Source organism: Oenanthe melanoleuca, chromosome 2, assembly GCF_029582105.1.
Source record: "Oenanthe melanoleuca isolate GR-GAL-2019-014 chromosome 2, OMel1.0, whole genome shotgun sequence".
NCBI classification, from domain to species: domain Eukaryota; kingdom Metazoa; phylum Chordata; class Aves; order Passeriformes; family Muscicapidae; genus Oenanthe; species Oenanthe melanoleuca.
The window spans coordinates 42,244,021-42,266,437 of NC_079335.1; the positions used below are offsets into that span (position 1 = coordinate 42,244,021).

General features: G+C 40.3%; 1 protein-coding gene across 3 annotated transcripts in view; it reads left to right on the plus strand.

Moving 5' to 3' along the window:
* NOL4 (nucleolar protein 4) overlaps nt 1-16,934 on the plus strand; it is a 188,148-nt gene extending 171,214 nt beyond the window's left edge. For all 3 annotated transcript variants that reach the window (XM_056485610.1, XM_056485611.1, XM_056485612.1), the window contains 3 exons: nt 4,827-5,007; nt 8,863-8,943; nt 14,991-16,934. In XM_056485610.1, the coding sequence (XP_056341585.1) occupies nt 4,827-5,007; nt 8,863-8,943; nt 14,991-15,184 (456 nt within the window). In that variant the 3' untranslated portion in view covers nt 15,185-16,934. The remainder of the gene's footprint in view (nt 1-4,826; nt 5,008-8,862; nt 8,944-14,990) is intronic.
* The last annotated feature ends 5,483 nt before the right edge of the window (nt 16,935-22,417 follow it).

Sequence of the window (22,417 nt, forward strand, 5' to 3'; positions counted from 1 at the left end):
TTCCTCTGTAAACCATTTATTTGCTGCTCAGAGCATCAGTCAGAGCTGAGAAGGGTTTCTTCAATATACAGGTTATGCAACAGCTCATGGAAAATTTTCTCAGGATGTACTGTCCTTAGAGGGTTACTAAATTGCTTTCCTGATTAAAAAGAAAATAAAATAATTTTTTTTCTATCTGCTCTTTCGGAAAAAAAAAAAAAAAAAGTGTTCTCCCAGTACAGATCTTGACATAAAACAGAGACATAAATATCTCTGGTATATCTCAAGTTGAGGATCACAGTAAGGATGTCATGCTCCTTCTTTTCAAGCCAACAGATAAGTTTTTATTTTAGCATGCTTTTGTGCCTAAGAAGTATTTTTCCATATTCTGATTTCAGTCATTTTGCAAGTAATATGCTCAAGACCTAAATGGCTTCTCCTCCAAAATAATTTCAGAAGAGAAATATTGTTATTTTATTATTTTTATTATTGTTGATTTATTTCCTTTGCTATATACTAAATTAAGATAGTATGAGTCAAATTCTAGATGAGTAAATGTTTTATCTACACCTTGATCTTGCTTCTTATTAAAGGTAAATGATAAATAGTTTAAAAATGGTTAGTTAATACTTCAAAAGTTTAGTATATTGTTATGATGACAACAGTGTATGTTCCAGGTAGGTAGGTCAAACATGTCACTAAATGGTTACTTAATTGCTAATGATTGTCTTGAAATAAAGTATTTTTTAAATAAAATTTTAAATAAATAAGCCTTTTCAGTGTAAACATTATATAGGGAGAAATAGGAGGTGCTGAATAACTAACACAGAATATTTCTAAGACCTCAGTTCTCAGTTGAACAACTACACATTTAATTTCTTCATTACTTTAAAACTAAAGGTATCTCAGGTGAAAAAATAAAGAAAATGAATCTATGAAGAGTGAATCTCAGTATGCAAAAGTAAATATGATATTCATATTCTTCATCCCCAAGAAAAAGAGAGACTGGCTTATTTATCCTTGATATAGCTGCAAGGAAAAATGGCACAACTTTGCCTTTTGAAATAAAAAACATTTCCAAAAGAATGCTTAAATCCCAGGGGAATGTATGAGAGGTAATACATAAACCCCTGGGACCAGGGTAATGGTTTATAATCTTACTAGTAGGGCTGATGCCTGAGCCAGACCAGAAAAAGCTTGACAAAAATCCTGCCCTATTTCTGTGTGTAATTATCATGAAGACTAAGTTAAACACTTAATTAAGGATCAGATTTAATGGCTGAAATGTATGGCAACTTATTCATCATTTAGGGACAGGGGATCTGTGTGCTCTTTAAAGAGATTATTAATGCTTGGAGGAAACCTCCTTTTGCATTGTGGCCAAGAGATCAGAGTTCATATGTAGAACCAGGAGTCCTGGTCTCAGCATCATTCCCAACTCCTTTAGCCTCCCTGAGAATGCCTCCTCCACTGGAGTGCCAGACTCCACCTCAAGCCCCATCCCATGGCACGTCAGTGCTTTGTAGGGCTCTGATTAGTTCTGTACAAAGATCCCCCTTCAGCAGCACAGCTCCAAACTTGGATTTCTGACCTCAAAGCCACCTGTGCTTTTTTCTGAGGGAGTAGCTGGAAGGGAGCCTCCCAGGGCAGCACTTGTGAGAGGGAACTGAGTCACGCTGCCTTGTCGTGTGCTGTCTGTAGCCCTGTGAATTGTGCATTCCTTCCCCACAGTGGCACAGCTTCAGCAGCGACTCCCACCTCAGTTTGCTTGGAGCCTGGTTGCTAGGAGATGGCAGCTCTGAGTTCAGTCCCCTCCTCACCACAGCCAGCAGAGACCCTGCATCCCAATTTTTCCGCCTCATCACCATGTACTGCATCAAGTAGCCAGAACTCTGGTCTCCCACTTGTTGGCCGTGTGCTCCAGAACACGTGGGCTGCTGTGCACCAAGGTGCACCCAGCACCCCTGCTGCATCCTCCAGCCAGGCTCTGCACCCTGGGCTTTGCCAGGAGCTCAGCACATCTGCTCTGCAGCAGGCTTTGTCCTGGTTTGAAGGACAGGTATCTGCCAATAAAGGCAGAAGCTTCTCTTTGAAATGGAGAATGTAAACCCCCTTCCTCCAAATTATTATTATAATTTTGAAATTATAGGGCTCTCAGGCAAAGATATGGGAATTAGGAATAACAGTTCTTTACTAGGAAAATTAAAATAGAAATACAGAATTACAAACAGCAATCCCAGCCCTGACAGAGTCAGAATACAGCCTGACACCCCCTCAGTCAGTCAGGGTGTTGGTAGCAGTCCCATTAAATGGTGGCTGCATCCTCCTGCAGTGGCAGATGTGGTTCAGCTGAAGCAGTGCTCCTGTAGAAGGTGCAGTTTCCCTCTGAATGTCCAGAGATGATGTGGAAAGGTCCAGTTTTGCTCTGGAACCCAGTAGAAAGAAATCTTGGTATCCAAAATCACAGTTTTTTTCTAGGTAGGAAAGGCTTGGCTCCTCTCCCTGGCTGGAGCATCTCCCAGTGGGATGATGTAATTTTATCAGTCACACAGTGGGACTGAATGGGCCAGCAGCAGATGATATCTTCCTTGAGGAAGGGTGGGTGGTTGTGGAAAAGGTAAAGATGATTGCCCCACCTGCTTTTAAAGATGACCCATTAGCAGATGTTATGTGCCACTGAGATAAGGAATCACTGCCCTGTTGGCTTCAACAGATGGTGATAGAATACACATTTTTGGCCACATCCTGTATTGCAACCCAAGACAGGCTTTCAGTCTGGTCTTCAGTGCCCTGACTAGAGGGGCTCTGGAGGACATGTAAATCCAGGGACAGCAAATCTATGGGTTCCAGACAATGAGGATGAGGAGACCAATCCTGAACACTCTGCTCAGCTCTAGGAGTTAGTTCTGTTTGCACCGTGCCCCTTGAACACAGTTTAGTCATTGATAGTTTTGCAGAAGTTCTGCTCTGTGGAAAAAAAAAAAGAGTCTCTGAGTGAGTCTATGGCAGGAAGTAGCATTTAGCTTTAGACATAAGGAGGCTGAGCATCTGGGTCTTGAGAGTGCTAAAATTTTGGACGATGAGTTAAGCTATGTTGCCAAGATAGAACTTTACTTTGTAGCTTGTGAATATTCTCTGAGAAAATAATATATTTTCTCTTATTAGAGACATCAATGATTTTTGGAGATAAAAGGTAAATTATATTGAACTCCTGGCAAAAAATACATTGCAATTCTGGCCATTTGCTTAAGATTATTATTACTTAAGAAAATGCTTAGGAGATCACTTTGGCCAACTCTTTTAAAGTAAAGTTTTGTCTTAGCTTGTCTACTGCCCAAGAGGCCTCATTCTTATTGTTTATGGAGTTAATTGTCTGATAGTTCAGCATTCCCTATTAAATATTAAAATTTCAGTTAATGCTATATATCCCTTCTCCTGAGTTATCTCAGTTGTGCTTCAGTGAAAGTCTCTTTAACCAATAAATACCTGCAAGACAGGGATGTCTTCATATAAGAAGAGTTGATAGTGTCTTTTTGAGAAGTGTAAACAACAACTGCTCCTAATACATACAGGATTCACAAACCTTTTTACTTCAATGCTTTTTACAGCACAGAGACTGGACACTGCTTGAGCTCTTTGATGTCTCTACGTAAAAACTGTAGGAAAGGTTTCAGATATTTTATGGAATTCTTAAAAAGTTTAGTATATTTATGAACCATAAAAGAGTTGTGCAGAGGAGAGATGCATAAAATAGGCAAAAATCTTACACAAAGGAGAGGTAATTTTAGCAGATTTTTTTTTGTTTGTTTGTTTTTTCAGATAAGAGTGTAAAATGAAACTCATAAAAAAGTCAAAAAACAAAGAAAATGTTCAAATACATACGGATTTTGTGTCACTGAGGTCCCTGTGGCAAGATGAGCAGTCACACATTGATGGTTTTCCTTGTTTTCAACGACTAAAATGCATTAAATCTTCTCTTAAAGCTTTTCATTATTTCACCTGTGTCATTAATAAAGTTGCTACCATGGCATTCTGTGATCATGAGTGGAGGTGAGGTACTCTAAGCAGTAGATACAGTAAGTACAGATGGGAAATAAGACACTTTCACCTGAAACATCTCTTTTCAGGGAAAATTGAAGGGCTGTTGTGCTAAATTCTGTTAAAAATTATGCGATCATCAAAGAGGCAAACAGGAAGCATTGAGGAAAACCCCAAGCACTGCTCTTACACAGATAACAACAGTATTCAAGTCACTTTTGTGGAGGGATCCTTACTTTATGGCCTTTGTCTGGAAGGACACTCAGACTTCTCCGAACATAGGAATGCAGTTTCATTCCATTCCTCTGTTCCTTCTGTCATTTCTGAGACTGATACATCAAAATAAGTAGATGGTGCATTCTGTATTGATTTATTTTATCAAGAAATATATGATTCTCTGACTTGTAAGAGTCAGGGTGACTTGTAAGAGTCCAGAGTGGTACTCAGGAAATGGCTATTTCCTCTCCTTTCCCACTGTTTCTGGACAGAGTTGGGTTTTGAAGATGACTAAGCTCTTCAGGGTGAGAGGTTACATGTTCTCCTTTGAGAAACAGTGTGGTTGGTTTGTGGAACACAAATAAATGAATATTCTCAGATTTTTAGGAAGCCTGTATTCTTGTTTATTTCCATTGTTTCTTTTATGCTAATATTTCATCAGTCAGAAACTTATCTGTGCTTGTTTAACATGCATTTCTCTTTTGTGAAAGCAATAGATGTAGAATCTTAACAATGGAAAAGACCTTCACATTCAAGGTGAAATGTAACCATAATTCCAACATAATTCCAAGCCTTTTGTTGTTTTTGTGCAGGATGAGGCTGCTCCAGCTGACAAGCAGTGCAAACAGGAGCCAGCCCAGGTCACCTACTCAACATCAGCTGTTTCCAGCACACAGGAGGTGTTGTACATCAACGGCAACGGGACCTACAGTTACCATAGTTACAGAGGGCTCGGAGGTGGGCTGCTAAATCTCAATGATGCTTCTAGCAGTGGTGAGTTTCCTTACAAACTATGCCTGTGTGTATCTGTGTGGACTGTATTTCCCCCTGCCGTACAGAAAGCCAGTCCGTGGGGTTCAGTATCTATAGGCTATTATCACATAATGAGCAGGAGCACAATCCTGCAAACAGCTACTGCTGAGTAAAGTACTTGCTCCCTGCATGCTAGTATCTTTCCAGTTTCAAGGGACTAATACACAATAGGTAAGTCTGAATCATAAGCCTCTAACAAAACTGAGTAAAAAAAAATCCCAGGTTAGATATTCAGTCGGTTTGCATAACTTTGTAGGACCTTATCAATTCAGTCCTCTCCTACACTGATCACAAAATGAGGCCATTAGTATATTTCTGGCTCAAGTTTCAAAACACTCAACTCCATATTGTGTAACACAAATGAATTGACATAGATTGATCACATGTTCTCACCAGCTACTTTAATTTACTGCACATAAGGATCTGGCATACCAAGTGTTAAATGAGAAATCAGCATATTCATTTATACTCTAGACTAAAAATGATAAGGTAAATATGTGTCACCATGAGGTCATATGTCCCTCTGCAAAAAACAAGTGGTGTCATTTATTTAGACAACATTCCCTTCTTCTTGGCATGCTTTTGTTACAAATACTTTAAGCAAATTGTAGTATTTGTTTAAAATTATCCCTTATATTGATTTAATACAGATGCAGAGCAATATCCTTCTGATAGAAAGGGTATTGTCTGTCTATGGGGTTACTCTGGAAGCCTGAGGTTTTATTGACTCCCAGGACTGTATTCAAAGAAATGTTTCAGAGGATGAAGAAATCCCTGGAGTTTTGCCCTGGCTGATCCCTCTCTGATTGATGACAGTGCCAGTTCAGGTAGAGGGGCTGACATAGCCTAGATGACAATTGCTCAGCTACAGCCTCTACATTCAGCATGCTCAGCAATTTTGAAGATGCTGTCAGGGCTGCAGCCTGCAAGGAGTTATTAGAATGTGATGTGCTGGAGACCTTCAGTCACATCTTCTTCCTTACCCCCTGCCTGCAAAATTCTCAGAGGTCTGTGGATGATTTGTGCTAAGTTTTCAAAAGTCTTTAAGTAGGTAATACTTTAGTTGTCAAAATTCTTTGACTCAGAGTGAATGAGGATTGCAATTGTTTCCATACACATGAAGAGCACATCTGAGGCACTGAATACGGTCTCTGATCAAATCTTTTCGTATGAGTAAGACAAGCCATGGAAATCTTGGGTTTTTTTGTGAAAATGCACAAGAACTTTAAAATTGTCTTTTACATAATGTCCAGAGAGAATCTGAACCCGTTCCCACTGGAAACATTTGGCATTTGCCCTTTTACCCAACTAAGACTAGGATTAAGCTCCCCATGTGTTATTTGTCAGTAGAAGCCATCAATATTGTCCTGGCTTATATAATCTTAAATTGTGAGGAATCACAACTGTTTTGTGTACTTGTTTTCCCCTTCAAACTTCTTGTAATAGGATACATTTTCATAACTCCCATTTTGCAGTGAATTGTGGGGTTTAGGCAAAAGTATTTTATGTCACTTCAGCGTGCAATTCTAAAAAATGATGTGCAAATTAAATGCCATAAATTCATCTTGCCTTCTGATTAGAAGCCACATCTTCTTTGGGCCTTTAACATAGAGGACTCCAGTGTTTTTTTCACAATTAAAGCTCAAGGCTGGTCTGTATATAGACATATGCACAACCATTTCTTCTTGCTTGCCTTTGCCTACTTGCACTGGACAATTTTGTCTGTATGCACTTTTACTTTGAAAGACCAGTAAGGCATTGCACTTCTCCCATATGGTTGTGCACAGTTGGAAGGTTCCATCTACTCCATAGGGATCCTACACGAGCCAAAGTGCATAAGCTCCAGGAACCAAAAGTCTCTGTGTGCCAGGACTTGGAAACCAGTTGTTGATGCTAGTCTGGTTAAGTTGGTGATTTGTGATCCACTTGCCATTTCAGGAAGATCATTAGGAAAGTTGTGGAAAGGCAGCTCTGTCCATTCCTTACTCTCATTGACACAAAACCAGCCAGGAGCCAACCGAATTATGTCTCAGATATTAAGGGTAAATTGCTCTGGCTCTGGTGGCTGGTTTCCCCACAGGAGAAGTGGGAGGACCTGGAGGCCAGTGAGATCTGTCAGTCCTCTCTGATGTGCCCATTGGTAGACAAGAGGAGTGGCTGGAGTTGCAGTTGGCAGGGGTAACCATTGCCTTTCTGACAGACCTCATGGGACCCTTGTTTGCAGTCATTATGCTGTGTCAAGGACTCTTGTTCCAAACACATGCAAGGCTGTTAAAATGGTTCATGAGATTCTTTTCTGGAGGATATTTACTTGTGAATTGTTTTCAGGAACTAAGATCTAATTTAAAAATGCAATTCCTTTTCAATATACTAACCTATCAGATGTTCTTGTCACCTTTACAGATGTTCTCCTAGTGTAAAAACAAATACGCACCTCAGTCAGAATGTGTGTATAAACAAATATGGTCTGTTTTTTTCTATCTGCTAAAACAGAAAAAAAAAGAAGTTGCAGTAGCTGCAATAGGTATCTAAAACTCACTGCTTGATTACTTATTTCTGGGCCTTCCCCCACATTAATATAATAATTAATGTCCAATTAACTCTCTGTCTAGTAGTCCAGCTGATGTATGTATTTTGTATTCTGTGACTCATTTGATTTGGCTATTTCCTCCACATAAAGTTCATCCCTACCCTGACCTTACAGACTTTAGCTATCTGTTCACCCAACTGTTTGGTGGCTCTGGCTCAGGGACCTCTCTCTGCCTGCTGTTGCAGTGCTTCCCTCCACATGGGGAGGTCTGTCCTTCCACATGGCTAATTACAGAGCCATAATTAGCTCCTCACACAACTGCACAGGGCAAGCCTTCATGGAATAGCTCAATGTGAGCAAACAGAATGTAGCAGCTTGTGCAATGACCCCTCCTTCATTATGGGCTGGCAAAAACGCACAGGAGGAAAATACTTGGTCTTATAGCACCAAGGTGTCTTTTCTCCCTCCTTTTAAACTTTTTAGGCCAATCAAGCTTGGCTGGAAACATTCACCAAGCAATCTGTGGGTTGACAGATTGTCAGCCTGAACATGGGCTGGGCAGAATCCTTTGGTCATTTTGTGTTTGATTGGTTTAGGTGATAAAGGACAGCTACTCTTTGAGAAGGATGGATTTCCACAGCTCTTTTTTTAAGGCTAATGCAGTTCCTGTTCTAGAACTGAATGGAGAACCTTCAAGGTGCAATAGCTCAGTGAATGTAAACAAATTTGCCTGCCAGCTCTTAGCCAGCCACAAAGGCTTCAGCTCCCTCCTCTATCATTCCTGGACTGAGCTTGGAAAATGTCCAGCTTGAGGGCAGGAGGGTGAGGACAGGAGATAATGTTGGGAGAAAATCTCTTGATACCACCAGGAGTGTTGAAGTCCCTGCATGAAGCCTGAGTGTCTCCTGAGGGAGTGGGATTGGCTTGTTTCCCTGTGTATTTCAGTCCAGTGGGTTGCTGTCTGCCCTCTCCTGATGGCTGTCAGCACTCTCTGAAGTTGTGTTGGGCTCCTTGGAGTCATGGTCTTTGCAGCTGCTTCATTTCCTGAAGTCCATTTTCTCTGAGGGTTGTGGAATGTGCTCCTAACTGCCATAGCTGAATTTCCTGGAGGTGATTTGGGACTGTTTCTTCTGCATCACTGTCTGGTTTTCTAGCCAGAAATGTCAGTCAGTTCCTTTAGTGTGTGTAAAGAGAGGGTGTTTCAGATTTGGTGTTGGGCTGGCCATGGAGGATATGCCCTCATGTCACAGTAAGACAAAGTCTTGTGTCTCTTTTTCTGTCCACAGATCTGCAGCCTACCTCCACCACAGCCACAACTCAGCACTGCATCCCAGGCACCACGAACGTCCAGTCCCCTTCCAGCTCAGGTGAGTTCTTGGGCTGCATCCCATTATGTTCACAGGCAAATCCTGGCCCTGCTCACCCTCCCTGCTGCTCCCTTCCAGAGGCTCTGCCCTCCCAGCTGCTCCCTGCTTTAGCCAGGCTCTCACCCATGTGCCACTCAGCCTTCCTGGTCCTTCTGCATCCTGGTTCTCCAGGTGATGCAGCCTGCTGAAGGCAGCAGAGTAGCTGGGGAATCTCCTGGAGCCAGTGCTCCAAGGATCAGCAGGACTGTGCTGATCTGGGCCCGGGAGAGGAGTACTGAGCACTCCTGTCCAGATGTTCACGAGGCAGCAGGGAAGGTGCCTCCTTTCCCCATCCAAACATTTGGCCAAGCTGTAACCTTCTGTAAAATCTTGGCACTTGCATGATTGATAGTGCTGATAAACCTGGTGATGAACTTGATGATAAACTTGTTGATATTCTGGGTGACAAACTGGGGGAAAAAAGCCAGCAGATGAGAATATCCAATATGTAGCTAGTTTTTAAAGTGCTGAGTGGGTTACTCACAGGTTGGCTAGCCAGGATGTAAGGACTAAATGGGGTTTTTGCTGTGGTTCCTCCCTCCAAATCTTCTTTATACCTCTACTCTTGCACAGTCTTTTGTATTCTCAGTGCTACCCTGATGACATCAAAGTGGAGAGAAGGGAAAGAGAATGTAGTTTGTCTCTAACAGAGAGCCTGGAGCATGAAGAAACAGATCAAGAGTGATAGAGTTAGGAACCTGGACCAGTATGTTTAATCCTGTTTAAAAACCCAAAAGGTGGAGTTGGCAGAAGTTAAATGGTTTGACCTATATTTTGGCAAAAGGAAAATTTTTCCTGGAATGTCCTGGCTGAATTTTCTGTTAAACCCTTCCCCACATTCCTCTTCCTCTTCAAATTGTCAGATACATGGCACAGGCAAGTACTACTCTGTTCCCACTTCAGGGATGGAAATGGAATGTCTGTGGATGTCCTGGGCGCTATCCTACTTTCCTAACTCTACAAATCTGAGGTGACAACTGTTAAGGCAACACAGTATATACCACATAATTAATCTCCTGTGGTGGATAGGAAGGATCTCACATAATCATTTAATCACAGACCACTGTTTCATGATCACTGAAAATAAATGATGGCTGTAGGCATTTCTGTGTTTTTCATATCACTTTCCTCAGGCAAGACAGCATTTTATTCCTGCTGTCTAAAGTAGCAAAGATGTGTCTTCCAGAGGGAGAGGTGTAGAAGGGAGAAAGAAGCTTAAAAGGTCCAATTCATCAGTCCCTGTTTTCTTGATTTCTCCTGGCACTTGAAATAATACTTTTAGGTACATCTGCTCTATGTTTGAAGGCAGGAGGAAAAGAAGCATTGACAGATACGTAATATCACAACAAAGTATTCTTATTGCAAGAAATACATCTGATTTGGAAAGGAAAGGTAGCATGCTTTGATGGGTTTTTTTCCATTTAGTTTTATTGGAGTATATAAGAATGTAGTCTTGCCTCTCCTCTAAAGCCACTCATGAGGAAAAAATGGGAGAGGAGAATAGGTGCAATAGAAAATATATACATTTAGGAGATTTTGAAGCCTAGGCAAATGTACTTTTGTCTAAATAGGTGTCACTGCTTTTTGCATTATCACTGGTGAAAAAGGTTGCTTAACTATTAATGAACATGTAGATGCTTAAGCACATAAAGCTCTTAAAAATTATTTTTTACTTACATTGTTATCTACAATTGTGATAACCATTCTGAGAGTCACTGACACGTTTATTATTCTTTCAGTAGTTGTTAATTATAAGACTGGTAGCCACCCAGTGACAACATACAATTCTTAAGGGAATTTTGCTGAGACAGTTGATAGTGTCTGAGCAATCAGTATCAACACATCTACATCTGACCCATATTTTGGAATTTGAGATAAATCACATTGGTAATGAGTAGTGCATGAGGCAATAACTAGTTCCAATAAAGTCTTTTAATTTGCAGAGAAAGCCATTTGTTCCACAGTGTATTTAATGGCAGACATTTCTAGCAGCTAATTTGATAAATGTTTGTCTAGCACATGAAGAGTGAGTTTTTAGAGTTTTCATATGCAGCCTGATGTGGTTCCAACAAGAACAATTGCACCTCACGGGGGAAATTAGGTCAATGTAACTGGACAGAGATAGTAAATAAAAACTATTCCCATATTAAAGTGCCAATCAGATGGCCTAAGCAAGAGGCAGAGGAACAATACTTTAGTCTTCTGAAAGAGTATAAAAGAAAGGGTCTATCTGAGCAATTTGTTTAATCCACTGATTATGAGAATGTTGTGCTCTTATAAAAACATGGAAGATGGCAGTTTTGTGTTATGGCAATATGCACTAAGAGAAAGAAAAAAATGGAAATAAATCTCCTGTCTTAATCTCTGTGATATATACTTAATTTTTGCTTGCTCAACAGACATTGTGGAACCTGATAATGTTTGCAATCAAGATTTTTAATAGTCCTGAAGTACTCCAGAATAGGAAGCAGTATGCTAAAATGTGCAGTAACATCTTGGAGGAACCTGACACTGCAAAATTCATTGCAAAAATATTCAGATTTCCCTCTTTACAAGTAAACACTTTCTTGTTCCTGTGAGGACTGGCAGCTTAATAGATAATATTAAATACACTAAAGAAAAAGTGAAGATAGTTATTAAAAGACATGATGGTTCAGCTTTTTCCAGATTTAGTAACCTGCAGTGATGGCTTCTGGAGATAGATTTACATGTAGTGTCCTTAACCAGCTGTTTTAAGCCTTCAGAAATGTGTGATTTATTTTTCTGATTAAAGAGATGTGGTAGGTAAGAGTAAGGTTTAGGTTTCCTTATTTCAATAGTGGATTTGCATAAAATTACACAGGAAATATCTACAGTACAAGAAATGCACTTATAGGTTGCATTTATTCCTTAGATTTCAGATGACCAGGTATGACTGATGAAGCTACAAATAAGTTATAATATTTTAGTATTTAGCAGCCTGGCCAACCTTTGAGAATCTCTATTACTGCCAGTGAGTGTCTGTCATAGCTATTAAAAGCTGAGACCAATATAACACATCCTGGAACTAATCTCTGAGTGAGGTGTTCTCCCAGATATAAAGCTTGGGCTGTCATAGGTAAGCTTTAGAGGTGAGATGTAGGGGTCACATAACATAATTAAAAGAGCTAAAATCCTTATCTCCACATGAAGCATGTATTTTTTTTTTTTTTTCCCCTGTTCGGTTCTCCATCAGCTTCCATTCCTGAATAGGCATGGGTGTTCTCACTGTTCCAAAATCATAGCTATGAAAATTTTCTCTGTGTGTGTATTTCTTTATTTTTTTCCTCAGGGGGGTTTCTTTAAGGGGAAAGGAGGACAGCACTGTGAATTGTTAAGTATAAGGCAGGAGTTGGGGAGCGAAGTAAAATCCCATTTTCCTAGTAAGATAGAAATTAAAAAGTAAACCCACCAAGTAGTGTGAAGAAGCTGGGCATGTTAAAATTTGAGATATTTCATTTGTATACAAGAGCTCTGACACAACAGAAATCTCCCAGACCAAGAAGATTTTTGGGTTGTCATTGTCCCCTGTCTATGCAGACTGTCATCCAGCTTTTTCCAGTACCTTCAGGATTCAAAGATTATTCTGAAGAATTAAAGAACATTCTTTGTGAAAATTCATCCAGACATCTAGGAATACAGAGCCAGCCAGATCTTCACACTATGCAAAGAACTGTGACCCTACAGACTTGTGAGGACTTACACTGATTTGTGCATGTTAGACATCTGGTCTTCTCCTAGCTTTCCTTTCAGAGCAGTGAAAGGAAATCAGTTTGTGTAAGGAAAACCTGAGAGTATGACAAGCACCATTTCCATGTATATTTTACTTATGAGTGACATAAACTGATATCCTATTCTGTCACTTAAAATCTGGATTACCAATGAGAAAAGCCCTTCAGTTGCATTTCATAAAATGAGGTGCTCTGCTGAAGAATATTCTGCCAGATGTGTGTGTGTGTGTGTGTGTGTGTGTGTTTGTGTGTGGCAGTGACATGAATGAAAGTCAAAGAAAAAACATAAAGTAGGTTTGTGTGGAGCACAATGCCCTCAATATGTCAGTGGCAGCTTTTTCACTACTGCCTCAATAAATATAGAAGTCTTTAATGGCATCTTGCAACCATTCAGCTCAACTTGCATTATGATTGGTATACCATTCTTCCCCATGCTGGGTTAAGATTTTATTTAAAAATATCCTCTGAGCTTCTTCACAGTCATTATTTTCCTGCAGTGTGTGGTCACACCGAAACAAATTCACTGAGCTAATTGTGCTTAATTTATCCTTTGTACACTGGAAAACATTTAAGATTCAGTTCATTTATACCAGTGTAAAACCTGATAATACAAGTTGTAAGGCTAAGTGCTAGTTGTGTAGAAGGAAATCAGATCTAATAGGACCCTTCCAGTTTGAATAGTTTCTTTTCATAGCCCCAGCTCTGCTTTTATTCACCCAAGGGCAGATTTTTCATGAACTTCAGTTTTTGTGGGGACATGGCAATCTCCACTTTTTTTTTTGTGGTCTCACTTGTACCTCTACACAGACATATAAGAAAATTAAATAAGGTTTATGATCAGATCTTCAGCTTCTGGAAATCAGACATCTCTTTCCATTAGTGCTTATGATTGTGAGTCTGTGTTTTTTAATCTTACACATTTTGTGGAATTATTTAGGAGAACCTTCAAAGTATGAATTAGTGTGTTCTGTGTGTTTGACAGTTTATAAATTTTAAGATTATTCCAGTCTTTGCTGGAAAACCTTGGCACTGACATATTTTGTCCTGATCAAATTGAAGAGTGACATTTTTCTCATAGGAAAGCAACATTTCTTTGGATAGCTTGATCCCAATTTCCAGGAGAGTATTATGATTAGGGTCGGGCTAGTCTGATCTTCTGCCTGCCAGAAGTATAGATTTGCCAAAATGAGAGAGGAATATTTCCCAGATTTGCACAGAATATACTGTTTAATAGGTGTAGTTACCATCTGTATCCTTCTATATATGTTCCAAAAGTCCTCAGTCCAATTCTACCTGTCCAGATTTACACTCCAGGAAGAAAAAATGTGTTAAGTGGAAATGGCAAACACTTCATTACAGCACCATGCATCTTAGCTGGTTAATAACTGATCAGACAGCCAGGGAAATTCCACACAAAGCCAAATTTCATGATGGCAGATGTTTTGCCAATCACAGTAACCCACAGGCTGCCCTCAGGAATGCTGTCTTCTATATGAAGTATTCATGGTCTTGAGAATATTTTTTGAAGAAAAGTGTTAAGCATATTGCTGTGAGCTGCCAATACAACAGCATGGTGATTGCTGCAGAATCTCTTGTCAGTGTTCTGGCCTTACAAGATCCTTGCAATGTGTTGCCAGCTGTATGCAGCCCTCACAGATGATGGTGTGCTCCTCTCTGTGGCAGCCAGATTGTCACCAGCCTAATCTCATTCATGAGCAGCTATTTGTGTAAGTGATCAGACAGCGTCAGGCAAGTCATGTGGGTGACCATTTATCTACGTCTGCAAGGGATTCAATCTGGCCACATGCTGATTGAAGCATAAAATGTGAAAATAGCTGCCTAGAGAATATAAGTTGGATTTTCTGTGATAAAAATTGCAAGTGTGCATATTGCCATGAAGTCTACAATGGCAGCTGGAGCTGGGGGGAGGCACAGGAGATGAACCTTCTGCCTGATCGCTGTCATCAGATCCCAGGGCAGGGCTTGGGGTGCAAGTGGCTCACACCATTGGAATATGGCCCTGCAGGGTAATTTTCTGCTGGCAGTGGACTTGTCCCTCATGTTCTGTAAGTGAGGTCTGTGATACAGAAATATAAATTGCTGTGGTTTCTGTCAAGGCGACCGGTAACAGAACAATTATTGTTTATTTCTGCTACCTGCACTCAGGTGAGAGCAGGTACTACTGCTCTGCATTTGTATCTGTGAAACGTCTCTGGCAGTGGATCTGAAGCTTCTCTTGTTTTCCTTTGCTGTCTGCAGGTCCCACAGATCTCAGTATGAAGAGGCAGTTAGGGAGCAGCTCTGGCTCCTCCAGCAGCTCGAGCTCCAGACCGCAGCTGAGCCCGACCGAGATAAACGCGGTGCGGCAGCTTGTGGCAGGGTACCGAGAATCCGCCGCCTTCCTGCTGCGCTCTGCAGACGAACTGGAAAACCTCATTCTGCAGCAGAACTGAGCCATGTGACCTTCACACCGGCCTGCTCTTATCTCAGAATTTCCACTAATGACATTTTGATTTCCCAGAGCACACACTTCAGTTACTGCACAGTCTTGTAGGAGAGTTAATTACCGTAATGCCACACTGTTCTTGATCCATAAAGTGCTGTGTTAAGGTGCTTCAAGTGAACTTCGACCTCTGGTATTTCTGAGGTACTTTACTGTGTCCAGCCTATTGCTTTTGTTTTAGTGTGTCAGCATAAATATCGAAAAAGTGGCTAGAAATTAACTCATTCTAACAAGTGGAGGAAACAGAAGATGCTGTGATGGTTTTTTAAAACAAGTGGTTCAAGATCCAAGTGCAATATTAGTGGAATGTGATACTGACTCATTGGACTTAAAGCTGCAGTATATGGCAAAACATTGCCAAATGTCCTGTTGCTACAGGGCACAATTGCAATGAAAAGGATCTTGTATTTTAAAAAAAATGTAATTTTTATAAAAAACGAAACAAAAGATTTTTGTTTTCATTCAAGATTTTTCATTTTTACTTTGGTAAACTTTTTCACTGGTCCTGAAAATGTTTTGAGGAGCTATTTTAAGTCCCCCCTTCCTCTCTTGAATCCCTGGCTGTGCCCTTCTCCCCAACTTCATATTCTTTCTACAAGGAGTAACTCTTGATGCTGGATAATTTCCTCCCCTGTGTACTGTAAATTGTCATCTATGGAATACCTTCCAAAGGAAGTATGCATTTCCTGCATTCATGCCATTCTCAACTCCATTCTGTAATATATTGCAGCTTTATTAGCAATTAATAAAGAGTTGAGCGTTTTTTAAAAAAGACATATCGTTGAGAAAAAAAAAAAAAGATGATTTGATTTCTTAAGGTGAGCTCATCTGACTCCATGATCACTGCTGCTGTCTTATACAAGTCCCTCTAGTTGTGATTGGATGTAGATGATGAATGTTAAGAGGTTGCAAGTGACAATCTGAAAATTTGCACTCTTGTGTGTATTTATTTTTTTCCTTAATTTAAACAAAAATTCTTACCAAGGAAGGTCATTGACACTTCTGGTATAATTTGTATAATTCCCAGGCCTAGCTAAAACCTGTACGAGACTGTAAGTGGATGCAGCTGCAACTATAATAAAACTCTTCTCTCCCCTTCCCCACTCTTCCCAACCCCTCTATTTCTTATTTTATAATATTGATTACACATTAATGGTGTTTTCTTTGTGCACTATGGCAGGCTTCTTTTTAAGTATATAGAGAAAGGTACTTTAGTTTATGCTTATTGTACTATCTGTTCTGTTGTTTAGCTTTTGTTGAATAACAAGTTTCTTGTGCATTCCTAAATTTGCCTTATTTCATGTACAAAATTTTATGTAATTCCGTTTTTGACGATGAGTTTAAGGCATCAGTGATATTTTATATCTACTTGTTACATATAGTTTTCCAAGTAATGACTGTGATTGTGACCAAGTAATGTGCACTTTTTCTTGTAACTGTGGACATTGCTATGCTTTTTTTTTCTCTAGTGTTTCTAGAATTACTGTTGCTTACAGTTATGTAAAAGAAAAAGAACTTTTGTGATACTGTTGGTGAATATTAATGTGAAAAAGCCTATGAAATATGAGTATTTTGGAGGTACATAGATACACAAACATCTCTAAGTTGTGGACTGATGTTCACATATTTAAATGAGAATTCAAAACCTGAGGGCTGGAATCATTTCCTCTGTTTTGTTTGGGTAAATAAACAGATTTCTGTGTTTAAATACATGATTGTGAAACATTATAACATTTAAATTGAATAGCATTTAAAGCTATAACTGTTACGGTCTTCAAACAGGGAAAAGAGCCTCTGAGTCCAATTCATGCAGCCCCTCAAACAAAATTTCTCAATATTACTGAGTAAATCCAGTAGGACTGAATAACTACCATATATAATTTGAATCTGGCTGGAGGGAACTCCATTTTGCCACTGTTGTTGAAAAACTACTGGATGTCTTTTCAGAGGCCCCTATTCTTGGATATGATAATACTGTAGCAAATCCTTACCAGTTGTTGCCCATCACCTGGGAGGTGTGTTTGTTTCTAACATCATCTCCCCATGTCCCTGAAAGCCTACAGCTCATCTCTGCCCTAGATGTGGGGCTGCTTCATCTTTTGTCTCACCAGGAATTCAAAAACCCCTTCAGACCAAAAACCCTTTTTCCTCTCTTCCACTTTCAAATATCTACACTCTGTCCTGTCTCCTGCATGCCAGAAGGGGATGAAGCAGGTACCTTGTGCCAGGTCACTGTGTTGTCCTCACCCAAAAAAGCTCTGGCATACATCTTTCATATAAAAGAGTGGCAGGTATGCCTAGGTTTCCAAGTTTCCTTGGTCCTGTTGTGCAGGGCAGTGTGCCTCACACTGCCAACTAAGCAGCAGCCAGCAGTTCATCCAAGATTTGTCAGCCAGGAATCCTCCTCAGCTGAGCAGCCTCACCACTTCTGGAGCTGTTTTGCTAAATCCAGGTAAGGACAAGAAGCTAGAGGACAAGGAGGTAAGAAATTTAATTCGTTCTTCTGTCCTCTGACTCCTCTTTCTTCTCCCTCAATTACTCCTTCTCTAGAGGGTGAAGTAGGAAAGTTTGGGGTCACCATAGAACCTTCAAGGCCCATTACTTTCTCCCCTTTCTCCAGCTGCATTCCCAGCCCACTTTGATAGTTCTCCATGTCTTCTACAATGTGTCTTCTACACACATCCTCTTCTTTTGGGTGCCTCCTCTGGAATATTTAGGGTCTTCTTCAATCATAGGAGCAATTGATGTCCTCTGAAGTTTCATGCAGATACTTAACAGTAACTGTGTCCTCAACTGGTTTGTCTATACCAAATTCCATCAGACAGATGGGAGTTTTTATTCTAGAGCTGTTTCCACCCCTAAGTACTGGGTTTATTAATTCCTTCTTTGGAACAATCACAGATTCAATTAGAATTTTAACTTCTAGGAAGGTACTGAAATTCAGACCCATCCTGTGAAGGACAGACCATAAACCTCTGTAACTTTTTGTGTGTGCAAATCTAGATCCAAGCATTGCAACTAAATTTGTTCTCTTGAATTCAGGTCTCAGAGCCACCTACTTTGGGTCTGCTTTGAACCTTCTAAGGCAGTAAAAGCACAAGGGAAAATATCTTGAACAGGTACCAGCAACAACCTCAGGGTTATTTCTTTCTCTTATCCACATCTTCTGTAACAAAGGCCTGATTACCCCAGCTTAAATATTGCTGTTAGGATTAGGACAGTTTCTACCAGCATGGGTGTGTCCACTGAGTCTGACTGCTCAAGGCTGCCTTCAGAAAAGCATTACCCTTACATCCAATATCTGTATTAAACTAGTGCTTCAAGTTTGGTGGATGTCTCACAACAGAACTTCATCAGTGAACACTGGCAGGTGCTGGTCCTTCTTGAGACAGCCACACATCTTCCCAACTATCCTGGAGTTTCTTTGTGAGTGGTCCCGTCAGAGCTCTAGTCAGATCTCTAGTCTTCAAGGGATTGCTGGGCAGGGAAGGATGGTGGGAAAATGTCATAATGTCCATAAACTTCCCTACAGAGTTAAGTACCTGACCGTGGTCTGAGTGTGTTGAGTCTCTTCAGGCTTACATACACACTGGGAAGACAAGTCAGTCATCCATTCTTCTCTCCCTGATTTACAGAGTAGTTTTCATGGACAGCTGTGGATAATATCTACAGATGCGCTTTGGGTTGTGAGAGTGGACAATCTGGGTAATTTATCAACTAATCAGATTGGTTTACTGCTCTCAATCCCTGCTGGGAAACTGGAGTCAGAACACATGAAGAGAGATCTGGAGTCAAATGTTTTTATCCAGATTGGCACCTTGCTGCCTGTCATTGAAGGACAGCACCACCATACCAGCCATGGTGAATATCAGAAGCTACAGAAGGAGAATACAGAGGTAAGCAAGTCTTTGACAGTTCTAAAGCTGCCCAGCCTCTGGAGAGAAGGAATTTTCTGAATGAGGGAAAGCAGATGAACATGTATGTGACTGTGTCTATTAAACTAATTGGAAAGCAGAGTTATACTAAAGTGACTAATTGCTGTAATGGCCTGAGTCCCTGCTGAATACAGTGTAGGTGGAGGTAGGTTTTGTTGGTAAAACTCCATTGGAAATAAGAAACAATTTCATTTCTTCAAAGTGCCCAGCACTGTGTTAAAAGACTCCGCATAAATTTGTTGAAGCTCCTCTGAATGTGGCTTTGGAAGGCTTGTGAGTCATTCATAAGAAAGACATGTTTTTCTGTATAAAGAAGAGCTGATCTTGATAGATCCTGAAGTCAGGATCTAGTCCAGGCTCCACCCTCAACTCCACTATTGAAAAACACCAGCATGTGAAAAAGAATTGTGAAATAGTGGAACAATCAAGCAATGTCCTATAGGTGGTTGCTTTATTAAATAAATAAGAATATAAAATGTTTGTGCTGGACAAGATCAGTTGTTCACAGCCTTGTAGTCTGTCTCTGAATAATGTGTAAAACAGATGAAGATGTCCTAGATATAGCAGGCCAGAAGAACAGAGCAAGCCTATAACAAGGATTTCTAAATGTACATCCATGGTCTACAACATCTTGAGGCTGTGGTGGGCTGTCCCTGGATGGCAGGTAAGTCCCCACCCACCCTCACACTCCCTTCCCACAGTGGCACAGGGAAAAATCCAAAAAGCAAAAGCAAGGGAAAAAAAACCGAAACTGGGTCAAGCTGAGTTAGTGAAGAATGAAAAAGAAAAGGGGATGCAGAGGTAATTCCTCATCACTTCCCACCAGGAGATGTGATGCCCAGCCAGTCCCCAGGCAATGGCTACTTGGGATGTGTACACCCTCCAATTCCCCTTACTTCTTTTTGGCCAAGAATGATGTATGTGGCATAATATATCATTAAAAATATCAGGCAAGAAGAGAAATTGATTGCTTGAGGCCATGCAACCTGTGAATGCCTGGGTCTGCTGACCCCTCTCCATTGTTAGGACTAAATCAAATGTTGTACAACAGGGTGCAGAAATGGTTTTTTTACCTCTACTCAAATTACCTGCTTAAATCTCTTTTTCACCGCTGAACAAAAAAGCACAAAGGAGCTGTAAAGGCTGAAAAATTACTAACTGCTTTGTGAATAGAAACTTTATGTTGTACCACATAATTCAGTTAATTTCCCTGAGTCTGGATGAAGATATTCTATGCAAAATTTTTTGCTCCTTTTTCTAATGATGTCAGGAAACACAGTGTAAGAGTTCTAATTATTGTGACTATATATATAAAATTTTTTGTGAGTACATCTTTGCTGTAGTAAGCCAACTATGGTGTAAGGAGAAAAGGAAAAGGATCCAGCACACAGATAGGTTTGTCTTCCTTTTATTGACTCAGCAGGGAGGTAAATTACAGTAGTTAATTGAAAAGAAATAGTGTTACTGAATTTTCAAGGTTTTCTAGAAAAAAAAACTTAAATTAAAGTTTTTCTTAATGCTCCCCTGGAAACTAACATCAGATAATTTTTCCTTTTTTCCTGTGAGGCTGCTGTTTTGTTTTTGTAGGGTTGCCTAATCAGTTCTTGGTGCTGTTTCTTTTCATGTTCACTCATAGCACCGTGAAGTACTCGTAGTAGGAAAAGCAGCAAGAAAAACTGGAAAAATAACAGGGATAAGTATTATTAATATTTCAAACATGTCTCTGTTTAAGTTCTGAATTAATTTTATTTGTGGTTCACAGCTCACAGTGCTTTAGCACCACGAGCTTGACCTATTTATTTCCTCTCATATTTTGTAGTAGGAAGAGAAGGATTTGCTCTAGCAAATAGCTTCTAGCTGAGAAAAGCTCTTACTGCCCTAGCCAGCAGGCAGCCTTAACAATGTTCATTTGCTGCACCTGATATTTGAAAATTGCAAGCTACAAGGCATGCTTAATTCACAGAGCCATTCTCTAATAATTAGAGGCCCAGGCTATTTTTTAATGTCTCTGTCCAATCTAATTATAGTATATTAAACCATATATTAATTGATTTAAACTATAAATAACAATAGAAATAAAATCAGGGATTTAATAGAAATCCTTAATATCTAGCATAGAGTTGGAAAACTCATCTCAGTGCTAAAGTGTAAAATCATATGATTTCTCCTTTTAAAAAAATTACTATTGGTAGGGTTTGTTTACAGTGTATGGAGTCCAGATTTCTTCTGCTTGGGGGGAAATCTCTATGGTGTAAATCCACTCTCTTGTTTGGACTTGGATGTCAAGAAGGCAGCATACCCCATTTAGTCTCCTTGCCATTCATCATTCTGCTGCCTTACAAACAATTATGATAAAGGCCTTGAAATCATGGTCAATTAAAAATTACCATGTGGTTATTTACTAAAATTTAATGGTTCAAACACAAAATCATTTACATTCTAGTAGAGTCATATATTCATGGTTTGGGTTGAAGGGGGACCTTCAAAGCTCATCTAGTCCAACCTCTCTCTATGGGCAGGGACAACTTTCAAAGCCCTGTCCAACTTGGCCTTGAACATTTCCAGAGACGGAACACCCACAGCTTCTCAGGATAACCTGTTCCAGTGCCTCACTATCTTCATTGTAAAAATTGTCTTCCTTACATTCCATATAAATTTAAATTAAAATCCTCTCCCTCATTGCCCCTTGTGCCATGGCAGACCTTGGTGAAAAATCACTTTCTGTCCTTCTTATTATCAAAAGGCTGCTCTGGCTGCTCCAGACCCTTCTTTTCTCCAGGTTGAACAGCTCCAGCTCTCTAAGCATTTCCTCATAAGGGGGGAGTTCCAGCCCTCTGACCATTTTTGATGCCTTCCAGCAGATCCAAGTGTTCTTTGTGTGGGGAACTCCAGAGGAGGCCACAGTTTTATTAGGCAGGCAAGGATGTGGCTTTCTGACCTGCAAGCACACATTGCTGGCTTGTGTCCAGTTTTTCATCCACCAGTATTCCCAAGTCCTTCTCCAGTCCCAACCCATCCATTCCCAGTCTGTACTGGTGTTGAGGGTTGCCCTCACCCAGGTGCAGCATTGCACTTGCCCTTGTTAAGCATGATGAGGTTCACACTGGTCACTCCACAAGCCTGCTAAATTCCTTCTGGATGGCACCCCAAGGATCCAATGTCTTGGCTCACTGTTAGCCTAGGAGAGGGCTGTTATGAGTTCTGTGGGATGCTCCAGAAAAGCTCTCATTCCCAGTGGCCTTTTGGCT